Here is a 12,633-nt window from a genome sequence, read left to right as displayed (position 1 = left end):
ACGTCCTTGCAATCTGCCACTTTTTCCTCACCAACTGATAGGCTTAAATACCATAACCACATCAACTGAAATCACAAGTTACCTCCCATCTGACAAACAACACTTCCCCTACTTATCTGAAGTGCTCATTCTTTCTTCAAAATCCTCTCTTTTCTGAAGAACAACATTTTAAGACACCACATGCTCACATACTATGTGGTTCTTTTTGCCATTCAGGGCCTATTATCCTGATTTTATTACCCTCAAAGGTTTTTCTCTGCAAATTCAACATTTTTTTTTCTGCCTGGTACCTTCATTGACATTATGACTTGACATTTTTCAGAGGAATTTTTGTAGTTGTACTTAGGCACTGCCTGATTTAAAAAATCCTGGTGTTTAGATAAATGATACCTACTGACTATCTTAGAGCCTATGTTCCATTTTTATAGCTATTTCTTCCTCAAATGCAACTGCAGAATATTCAGGGATCATAACATCACACCTTGTTCTTTGCCAGGTTCCATACTACAATCACTTTAGAAGTGTATATAACAATGCTATTTTAAGTATAAAATAAAGCAGAGAATCACTTCCTTTTCCATCTTTAGGCAAAGCTCTTCTCATGCCTTGGGCACTGCCACAGCGTCCTCCATTTCTATGAAAACAAGTGGGTGTCAGTACCTTACCAGCTCGCTTAAATTATTTTTGTTTTTCTTAGGCACACATCTGATGACAGAGTGCCAGTTCCTAAGGCAGACACACAGTAGAATTCACCTTTGTGCTGTCTCTCAGATGGGCTAGTTAGTACTTCTGGCTTACTAGCTAAGGGTTTGCAGTAACTACTAACTCTACAGCACATGAGCACTATGAGACAGCAGTGCACCAGCAGTTCCTACGCCTTACTCAAAACAGTGGCAGGCATTGTTGCTGGAGGGTGTTATTTCTATACCACTGCCGCAAGCATTTCACCACGGTCTGAATTCCCCAGTAGCCTCATAGCTGTGGTTCTTGCAGGGGACTAAGGCAGCGTGGCATTGAACTGTGTCTGAAATTTAACAGACATGAGGCACCAGATTATTGCAGACTGCCTTGAAATCTCTCTGTGCAAGAGAAGACAAAGCAGCTGGGTGAAGGGATAAGATGATCAGAAAGGAAAAAAATGTAAATTCGTTACTACAAATCTAACTCCACAGCCTAATGCACATAAGCATGAACCTATTGCTGGCCAAAAAATAAGAGTTTAGAATGACATCACAGTATTGTATGAAAAATGTGAATGGGCAACACATACAAAACTTTATTCTTGAAGTCATATTCACTAGTTCCTGATTAGCAGACACCCATTTGTTGCAATAATACCAAAAATCTCTTTATAATAACACTCACTTATGAGCAGCACATACTGTGCGGGATGCTTAATTGTAAAAAACTCTATTCTGTTTGTTTGAATTTATTTGTTTCCATAGCATCTTCTATAACAGACATTTTGTCCATTTAAGCAACCTTACAAGACCTTGTATGCTAGGTTGAGTTCCTACAGTAACATTTTTCCCAGAAAATAAAGATTTACAACAATGAGAACCCCATTTCTCACAGAAAACCAGTACAACCCAGTCACAAGCTCTGCAAGACATACTGGAGAGCATTCACAGTTTTAGCTATGCAAAGCCCTAACCTCAAAATAAATGCTGAAAAGTATATTAGTTTGATCCCCGCCCCCCCCCCCCCCCCCAAAAAAAAAGGGGGGGAAAAAAGGAAAGAAAATCAAAGGAAAAAAAGTCCTTGTTAGAATCTGTTCAAGTAGGAACCTAATAATAAGCATTAACTTTTGAAAGTAAAAACATTCATTTTTTAAGAATATAAAAACCTCTACAAAATATCTTGACTCCATACAATATTTTGTTAATTGATTTCCATATGTCAGACACTTTGCGATTACATTATTATTAATATTGTTCTATCAATGTTTTTAGAAATTAAAGACACTGAAATACAAATGTGCTCTGGTGGGTCTTGCATCTATAAATAAATACAGCTCCAGAGCTGGTGTTTTCATTTAAATTTAAGAAATCATACAGAAAATCTCTTTTATATGGTTGCTTGCAATATCCACATTTTCTACATTATTAAACTCCACTTGAGGGCAATGAATACTATGCCCAAAAGTCAGCCTACTCTCAGCTCCACTCCTCTAAAGTGCATTGTACTGGAAAAAACAGCAAAAAGTTCTCACAAGTGGAAACTGTTTCAATACAGTTTCTTACATATGGAAACAAATATTGCATATTGCATTACAACTACCAAAGCCTCATGTAGAGTTAACAGCTTAATATTTATGGATCACAAGTTCTGCAACAGGGCTTAAGACAACTATTTCAATGATTTCCTAAAACACTGCTCGTGTACAGTATCACCCACAGAAACTCCAGGCACTCAGCTAGTTGTCCTGGGGAAGAAAATGAAGACCAACTACTTGGTTTTAAATGTAAATTAAGAGAAACAGCATTCTGAAGAGAATTCTGGAAATCAGTCATAGTGAGGATTATACCAGACTTCTGCTATTCTACAGCAATGGTGCCCAAACACTTAAAACATTATCATACTGAAGGCCTAGTATCTGCTCATTATTATATTCCAAACTTTATGCAATAATTATTTCATACTTGGAGGTTCTTCAAATGATCAGTAATTGTGCTTGGATGACAAAATAGATGAAACTCTTAAGGGAAGACGCTTGCCCTCTTAGTACTTAACCAGAAAAAAAATACTTACAGACTGTCTGGAGGTGCTCCCTCCTTGGATTGTATTTGAACAGCTTGTGTCAGATTTATCCTTGTCTAAATTCATTTCGGTAAGCTATCCCTATTTTATACTTTAAAAAAAGCTCTCGATTTTCAAAAAGTGCAGACTTCCTTTATAATTAGGCCGTAAAAGAACTGGACAGACAGTTCCATTTCCCACACTTTTTCATCCAACTTTTCCTCTGTCTGCAATTCTTTTCCAAAGTTAAGACTACTTTACAGGCACATGTAAAGTATGTGAGTAGCTTTCCCCCCATCTTCTTTCCCAAAAGTAATGAGCTCTCCTGAAAAACCATTCCATTTTAGAATCCATAGCTACTCTACATCAAGGCGCAGAGGTTACTTCACATATAAGTTCCTAATTGTGGAGAAGTTCAGCATTTGTTGTGATTAACACAGCCTAGATTCATTTATTTCCTCACCAAACATTTGGATTTGCATTTCAAAGGCTATTATCCCTTTCTGCTTCAAGAAGGCATCATGTCTACTAAGAAGCATAACTCACCCATGTCCGCAGTGACCATGGTGGACTGATTCTCTGGTACTGAAACAGAATTCTGGTCCATGCTGCGTGAGTCTTCGTTAACCTCATGCTGGCTTTGGCTGAGCTCTGACCGCAGCTCTGAAAACTCATCTTCCTCCCTGGGAGAGACAGCAAAGGCAGAAATAAAATCCGCTGATGAAATATGTATCTCTGTGACACTTATTTCAGACCTATAAGCAGAGCCACAGGATACAATCCACATAATTATAAATGCTTTGCCCAGCCAGTAGAGAAGGGTTTATACCCTTTACCACAAAGCAACTCTGCTATGCCCGTAAGACCCACTTGCAGCAACCAGTGCCTGGTTTCCATTTCTTTATTCCCAAGTTCATTATTACTCCAGACCACTGTACAAGGAAACAACATGTGGAACCAAGTGCAAGCAAGGATGTGTGCAAGAAGGACATACACCGCTCTGCAATAACTCCCCATGTGACAATTCTTAATCAGCACAAGTGGCTTTTGATCCTAAAGTGGATTAGCAATAACTGATTTTGGTTTCTTTCTCAGTTCGAGGATGCCATCAGCTTGTGTGCAAGGCAAGTGTGCACACGCACATGTATCAAAATGCTCATGGAGACAAGCAGGTTTTTCATTTTCTCTTCTCAAAAGGGAGAGAACAGATAAGTGAGTATAGTGATGAACTGCTGGAGTTAGTAGAAAACAAAAGCCTCAATTACCTAGGTTTTAACACATTTGTCAAGCCGGTTCTACTAAAATAACTGGGGACAAAGAATACTTTAGTTAAAGCTAATGAGTTAAAAAATTAGGGTTTTTCCCTCCTGTCTCCACATGAAGAGTTCAAAGTACTAGGAAAGCAGATAAGTAAATGAATAATAGCATTGCCTGAGAACATTCGTAAACATTTTTTCTTTTGATCCACTTGATGATTCAACTCAGATTTTATTTTTTTTTTACTTCCATAGTGACTGTTTTGACATTAAAGTATGTATTTTAAACATGAGAAAACCACCAGTTTATCCAGGTGCAGAGCCCCCCTGATAAGTAAGCACACAGTCACCATTTTGTTAAACACTAAATCAAATGCAGAGATTCATTTTGCTGCAGATTCAGCAGAAAACTGTAATAATAGAATTGTCTGGATTTGGAAACAATAAGAAATAGCAAAGAGCTATCTGGCAATCACATCTGGGAGGGGCACCTGTAATGTTAAGTATTCTGTGTGTATGCTACACAGTGATGAGTGTTTCTTGCAGAAATATTGCAGAATTTAGCCTGTAAGTATCTGGATTTGCCAGGCAAAATAGGAGAGAAGATGGCCCATACATACAGGGAACACTGACAGAAGTAAAGCCTGCTCTCAGAGTAGCAAAGGTGACAATTTATGAACCAGGCCAACTCAAAAAAGGAATTTCAGCTTCCCTGCCAAGCAGGGTTTCTCAAGGTACTGAGACATAATTTCTACAGGAACTATTATGCTCTTCTACCCCTTACATTTGCTTTAGTGCAAAGAAAGTCTGACTTTATCAGAAGCACTTAGTGACTATTATTAAACAAAAATGCAGGTCAGCTGGTTAAAACTGAGATTTAGATCAAAGGAAGGTCTCTAAGGTACCATGCAATACATGTTTCAGAAAGTGTGAGAACTAAATCATGAATAACAGAAATTAAAAGTGTAATGAAGACACATAAGCATGAGTTAATGTTCCATGAATGTATTTATTATTAGCCACAGCACAAGCCAGTAGTAATTAGCTTTAAACAAAAACAATTAGCAAGCACTCAAACAGTTGATTTTTTTGATCTGAAGATAATTTTTTTCATTTATGAAACAGTCCTACATTTGTGAAACCTGAATTACCCCTACAAATGGACTAGAAGCTGTATTGATCATAAACCAATGCTACACACAATAATTTCTCTTCTTTTGGCTCTTGTTACATAGATTTTCTGCTTAAAATCCAACACAGCTTCATCTAGCTAACAGTAGTGCTGGTTTTGTTCAGTTTAAGCACCCTCAGTATCTTGAGGCAGTTGAAAAGTGGCAGGACTCACACCTTTCCAACAGCTCAAGCCAGAAGTCAGTTTCTGAATGAACTAATGCTTCTAGGACTTGACCAGAAAGACCAGAAATCCATTTCTGGTAAAGCAACAGACAGCAAGGTCAATTGGTCTCTCCACCAACAGTCTCACAGGGAAAAGACTGAGGGCTAAAAACACAAGGAGGAATTTGAGAGGAGCAATGCACCACAAATATAAATTCTGCCTTTAAAACTGAAGTTGTCGGTAACAGAAGATACTGTTTGAGACTCCTCTTTCCCCAAACCAGGAGAAGAGTCCTCCAGCGGCATTGGAAATGTAAGGCACTCAACAGCTGATGATGACTGGCCACTGAACTCCTGCCACACCACCCAGAAGACATTCCAGCAACTTCCTTGTTGCTGCCATCATCTAGGGCCTGGCTGGAGAAAGCAGGTATTTGTTCTCCTATGGGCCCTGATGGTTCCCAGTTTCTGGAACGCCATGGTGAGTTGGAAGCAATTCAGATCGGATCAAGCTGTTCTAAACATAGAGTGGTCTGGGATCAATGTTGGAGCAAAAAAGTGTGTTTTACAGGTAGGCCTGCACTTACTTATGTTCGGCAGGGGTGTGCCAAAAGTGTGCCATTTTGCTTGCTATTTGATCAAGTTTTTCTCAGTCGCTGTGCAGCAGTTGTGATCATTGGTTGCAGCCGAACATGAGTAACACTTTCAGCACCCTTTCACACCACTGATGAGTTCTGCCACAACACTGGCAAGGTGCACATTCCCTCCACAGCTGCAAACAGTGCATAGTTTCACACTATGTGAAACTAGGTGCCAGCAGTTTTTCAACAACCATTTTACTTGAATAAGTATTTTTAAAGCATTCTCAGACCCTCAGATAGCAAATCTGCTTATGTGTGCTGCAACCCAGAGATTGACTGCTCCCTGTGTATACACACTTGAGGTCCCTTCTAAACTAGTTTACTTGTGAACAAATAGTGACACACTTGAGACAAGATGGGACTGATCACTGAAGGCAGGTGGAGCTGGGCATTGTATGCTGAAGCCAACACTATCACAGCCACACTGTCATTTGAATTGAATCCAAGTAGCTTCCACCTAGCAGATACTTAGACACTAGAATCAGACCTCCAGGTCATTGTGTAAATAAGTGCCATCTGTTATTTCTTGTGATGCTGTAGTCTATTCACTCTCCTCCTTTCTCCTTAACCCCAACACAACCTACTTTCTGATTGTATTTCAGATTAAGAGCTGTTAAGTCTGAACAAATGGTTTTACAGCAATGGGTTACAAGCTTCTTGACAACTGTTTCAACTAATCCTTAGCAGGCACCAATATTCAACAGAGTGTGCATACCTTTTTGGTATTGTTAAAGTTGCTTATTATCTTTAGAGTTGAACAGATGTAGCCAAACACCCACTGGTTTAGAACTAAAAGCGATTTGATCTCTTCCTTTTCTATTTTGCTGACCCTCAATTTGACATCTAAGCAAGACTGTCAGTCAGTCATAGACCGAAGTTGCTTCCGCACAACCAAGTTACAGATAATTTTGCCATCCAAAGACATGATTAAGAAAAAAATAATTGAGTTTGAATGAATCTAAGGAAACACTAAAACCTTCTGAAGTCAGGAATATTCACCTTTAACATAGACATAATTCCCTTTTAGTACACCCCTGTGTAATTTGTAAATCCTTTCTGTCCTTCAGAATTATCAGGTGTATCCTTTATGTCAAAGTATTTACAATATGACTCTACAACTGAGAAGATCCATTAGATTTGCTTTGCTGTCTTCTAAGTTGTACACACTTGGAAAGAAAACGGGAGTAGGCATACACCTTGTCAAAGGATAGAGACCCTTTGCAATGCGAAAAATTTGTCTTCTACAAATTGAAACAGCAGAAGTAGGGGTAACACTGCTACCAGCATCCATTTGACATGGTAACAGGAACTCAAGCTAGCACCACTCAGAGAAAGCTGTTCACTCTAAAAGAAGCTGACAAAATGTCCTCTGCACAATCATCACAGGCTCTTCTGCCCAACAGTCTTGCAGAGTTTGACGAAAGCCTGTGACTTGAGTTTTACAATGAACTTAAGCAAAATACTAACCACTTCCTTCCACTCTCTCCCTTATAAAGTAGACAAGAACGGTGAGACACTGTCACACAATTATAATTTTCAAAAAAAAAAAAGAAGTGAAGGTTTATGTCTCTAGACTGCTCAAATAAAAAAAAGCATCCTCATCCTAGTGGACCACTTCTTTAGTGTCTTTTTGGTCCGAAATTGCTACCTTCTCAAGCTGGTAGAGGATAAATTCTGCACTGTCACACATGAAGGACCAGGCAAGCAAGAGGCTCGTCTACTTGCACAGTTGCACAGTATGAGTATGGGCAACTCCCTCTTTAGCCTTAGTATGAAATCAGTTACAGCTGTATTTCAGCTGCCCTTTTTTTTTTTTTTTTTTTTTTTTTTTTGGTGTGGGTGGGTTTGTGTGTGTGTGTGGGTGTGTGAGAGAGAGACAGAGACAGAGAGAGGGGGATTGGGCTTCCAAACCAGCTGGGCTGTCCAGAGCAGCACCAGGGAGATGAGACAATTGCAGATGAATGTTGGCTTGCTCCCACAGCCATAGTGACCTCATTTTCCTTAGGGAATGCTGGAAGAATATAGAGCAAGAGCAGCAGCTAACTTCATGTGGCCACACACATGGAACTTCTTGTACCCAAGAAATGGCTAGCAAACCTAGAACAATCCTGGAAACTTCTAAAAACACTCTTGTAAAATTACTGTTACTAAGATCAGCATATCAAATATACCTGGGAAGAGGCAGAAGCATTGACATGTAACATGCTCTCTTCTAGACTTAGCATTACTAAACCACATGAGCCAAAGCCATCACACTTCAAGCTGTGTAAAACCCCTGACATTGCAAGGGGGAAAAAAATAAAAAAGACCACAAACAAAAAAACCCCGAAAAACAAAGACAGAAAATTCTCAGAATGGAGAATATTAACTAGCTTATACAGCCTGCCAACACTCCTCAAACCGTTGCAATACCTTAGTCAGATTTAAACACTCTTTCTGCTTACTTTCTGCCCTTCTTTCTGAGGATACTACTCGCATTCAAACAAAGAGCTAGAAATTTAAAGATAATATAGCTTAAGGAAGATAGTCAAATACCCTCCATGAAACTCTGGTTTCTTCTAATTGTTTCCAGAATATTTTTGCATTTTGGAAGGAACCATGAAGAATGTCATAAAGCACCAGTACATCACGCTACATGTTAGTTTATTTTTACAGCCTAAAAATGATACGTGAAAATACTGAACAATGTCTGTGTCAGCACTGGGGAAACATTCATCTGTTATGCAACTAATGTAAACTCAAGAAAATGGTTTCCAGAAAGACAGCCTAAATTTTGTGATAGCACAAGTAAAAGCCTCCATGCAGTATTACTTGTGGGTATCCAAGAGTCAAAACAAAACTAAAATCCCTCCTGTGCTCTGGCCCCTAGCAGGACCGTGCTCTCACAACCATTTCTCTCAGGTCTGCTTTGTTCCAGCTCTGGGGCTGAGAGTCTCCATAGCCAAGGGTGGAGGGCCGTGAGTCACACCTGTCCCAGCAAGGACAGCAATTACACCACCCTTGCTCTGTGGGATGGAACAGCTTCTCAAGAGTGATGCAAGTAGATCCCAGAGCAGATTTACAGAACGCCACAGCAGGAAGTTTCAGGTTTCCTTGTCTCAGTTGTTTTTACAAACCCTACGGAATCCCTCCAATTCTACCTCTGTTTGCCATTTTTAGGAGGAATATTACTCCTCTGTTCCCCAGACATCAAATTATTGGCTCACCAAAGAAAACATGCTATTCCAATCATTAAAGGAAATAAAACCCCCACTAACTTAATACACATTTTTGTTCTTACTAATAAACCCAGAACAAATAGAAACAGAGGAGGCATCCTAGTTGTCTGAACAAAATGAGCGCTCACACAGTAAAACCAAACAGGTGGGGCACGACAGTGGTGTGGCTTCTGTTGTAGCAGTATTGTTCTGATGCTTTCAATCCCCCAAAAGGGCAGCAGAAGTGCACTTTTCATGAGAAGCGGCATGCATTTCCCATCAAACTCGGTTCTCATGCCTCAGTTGCCTGTGGATACCACACCTGACTTGTTTATAGACATGGTTAAACATTCACAGTATCTACCCAATCCCAATATTTTGTAATTGAACACCACTTGGCATTTAGCTTGCCACAGGGACTCCAAACAAACAATTTTTATGGATTCTATGTAATATTTTTCTTAAATGTCATAGAGTTCTTCCGCCATTCAAGAAAAAAATATCAATGCAGCTTTCATGCTTCTCAGATTTTGCTTTTCAACGAGCTTTTTCAATTGGTAGAGCTTTACCAGAGAGGAGGGCAGGATGGGCAGCCAGTGTCATGCTGAAAAGAAAGGTGACTTGAAATAAGATGAATGGGAAGTTTGTCTGCAGAGGTATCAAGCATGAATGAACAAGGGAGTCCCAGAGATTTTTTCAGAGAAGTACTAGCAGTTTTGAAAATACTTACCTGAAAAACCTCACCATGATCATTGCTAGCTATGATCATGTCAGAGTTGGCAGTATTTATCTTCTTAAATAACATTAACATACTGTGATTCTATCATTGCTTTTATAGTATTATATATGTGTGATGACACTTTCTCTTATTAATGGTACACCAAACGTTTTTCTTTTTGCATAAAAATATTTTCATGAAAGGTTAAACGAATAGTTCTAACAACACTGCTTTGTGCTCGTAGAAACATTTACTAGGAAGAAAAAATAAAGCAGTTACCAAAAAAACTTGCAGCTAATAGGTGAGGAAAACTGAAAATTTGCTACATGGGTAGAGCACCATGTCAACATTACCTACAAAAGTGTCAAATCTAATTTGATCTCTAGAAAAATCTACAGAACCTAGTAGTTTAGTTGCATCCTCACAAGCTAAACTTTAAGAAGCTCCTTCCTTGTTCCAGTTCAACTTTCTCTAGGTTGAGAATAATGGGTAAAAGCAAGTGAGGAAAAGTGTGTTTTCCTGCAGTCAAATGTAAAGTTTATTTTAACACAGTAAGAAGCAATGACCTAGTGTTATACCCCAAGCTTTGTTGCTCCAAGGACAGGCAACAACATGATTTGTACCACTGTATTTTGTCACAACTACCAGTACAAGTAGATGCAAAACCTACTGAAATCCATTTGGGCCATATTTCTTACCACAAGTGATTTGGCTTAGATGACCTATAGGATGCCACAAAATAAAGTTAAAAGCAGAGATGCAGGCTGGGTGACTACATATTTGTTCATGCTCCATTGCTATCACTTAATCTGGTACCCTGGCATGTGTGTTACATTAAAGGGAGATTTAGATGGCACAGTGTAATTCTTTGCAGTGTTCATTAGGCTTTGCAAAGTGTGATTTTTATCAGACAGAATGTAGTGCTTTTGAGGCAGGGGATGATACTCTGCAGAACGCATACTTTAATTATGGGCAGCTAGTCAGTGCCAGCCATAACAACCCTAACTACCTTAAAGTCATCATGAAGTTATATTTAGAGTATAATTCACACCATGCTTTGCAGCATTGTTGCACTAGCCCAGAATTTCCAGGAAGTTATTGTACCTTATTGTTGTTCCCTGTAATCGATCGATTTTCTTATTTAATTCAGCAATGATACTGTGCAGCTCTGTGATTCGTTCCTCGTAGCGCAGTGTTGTTCGCTCCTGCACATCTTCATGCTCTCTCATTAGGTGGGATTGTTCACACTAAAGCAGAGAAGCAAGGAACAGAAAGGGTCTTATGAATCACTGCACAGAGATCAGATACAAGGCAAAAGTGCACACCATTAATGGGTTTCTTACTCATCAAACCAACACTGCCTTAGCAAGAGAAAAAGACAGAAACAAGATACTGACAGGTACACAAAGGTATGTAATTACAAGATTTTAGGGACTGAGAGACTATGCAGTGTATTTTTATCATTATTTTTATTCTAAAGGGCAGAAGTTGCCCTTCCTGCTTGAACAAAAATGCCATCTGCAACTCAAAATAGCTACAAATATCTCATATTTGAATCTGAAATTCATGATGATCTTCCCAATGTGGTCCAAATTAGAACAAGTCGTAAGGCAGAAACCATGTTATTATGAAGAAAAGTAACCACATTTTGAGGTTATGACTTCTTCTCTAGTATAAGTATTTTTTTTATTAGCCTTTGAAGACAACATAGCAAATTTTCATTATTTTAATCCTCTACAATAAAATGCTTATTATCTGAACAATTAAAAGGATATGTGGCTGCTTGGTTTTTATACATATCACAAAATCCTCCTTTTTCTTTCCAACAGAATTTTAAATCCAGCTTCTCCAGCTTACTCTTCACACCAGCAAACACTCTACTTGAATTACAGCAAACAATTACAATCTACTGCAATTACAATCAAACTGTGCATGCTGATTGAAGTTATGCTTGGTAGTGGCTGGAAAGAGCAAAACTTCTAACTTCTTGCTTCTAATGCCCTGCAGGAAACAGTCAAGCCTCCTTGCAACCACAGAATCGTGTGTACTATGCTGTCAATAAAAGAAAATTCACAAGCCAATTGAAAGTATTAAAAAACACACTCGTTAACTGAAGACCTGCAATGTAAGATCCTAGGGGCATTTATAAAGGCTACAATTTATACCAATGTGTGAAGTCCTCTGACATTGTTGCATTAAAACTTACTTTTTCAAATCAGGTAGTCACTCTATACAGGAGATACCGCCTCCAATCTTTTGTATGTTAAATATGGAAATTACAGGGTATCCCAGAATTTTCATAGTTTGTTGCACTCATACTTTTTGGCCACTTAAACTCGCAGCTTGAGAACATCAGCTGCATAAAAGGCTGCTTGAAAACTAAAATTCATGTTAAGTTTCAATAACATTTTTCTTTTAAATTTTAAATAAAATTAATTTTAATATTTTTAAGTTGCAGCAATATGAACATTGAAAGGGACATTAAAGCACCCTTCCAGAGACTACAACAAAGTAGTTTCCTACTCAGCTGGAGTCAAAAGCACCTTCACCTACACTAAAGACAAACAGACAATATCTCCACACTGAAGAGCAGAGCAAAGGATCACATTTTAGAAGACTGATAATGTTTACCTGGCTTTTAAGACTTCATGCTGGCAACTGACATGGTTATACATGTATATTATAATGGCACTTTATTGTAGGATCTTTCCACAACTTATTTCTCACGGTTCCATACCTTAACATTG

The 12,633-nt window shown here is 38.7% G+C and overlaps 1 protein-coding gene across 6 annotated transcripts in view; it reads right to left on the bottom strand.

The window, feature by feature from the left end:
• Positions 1–12,633, bottom strand: part of MCC (MCC regulator of Wnt signaling pathway) — a 220,054-nt gene that overhangs the window by 54,072 nt on the left and 153,349 nt on the right. For all 6 annotated transcript variants that reach the window (XM_075740722.1, XM_075740724.1, XM_075740723.1 and 3 more), the window contains 2 exons: positions 10,991–11,133; positions 3,286–3,422 (listed from right to left, as the gene is read on the bottom strand). In XM_075740722.1, the coding sequence (XP_075596837.1) occupies positions 3,286–3,422; positions 10,991–11,133 (280 nt within the window). The remainder of the gene's footprint in view (positions 1–3,285; positions 3,423–10,990; positions 11,134–12,633) is intronic.

This window comes from Balearica regulorum, chromosome Z (assembly GCF_011004875.1).
Source record: "Balearica regulorum gibbericeps isolate bBalReg1 chromosome Z, bBalReg1.pri, whole genome shotgun sequence".
NCBI classification, from domain to species: Eukaryota; Metazoa; Chordata; class Aves; order Gruiformes; family Gruidae; genus Balearica; species Balearica regulorum.
This window is presented reverse-complemented; position numbering and strand designations above follow the sequence as displayed.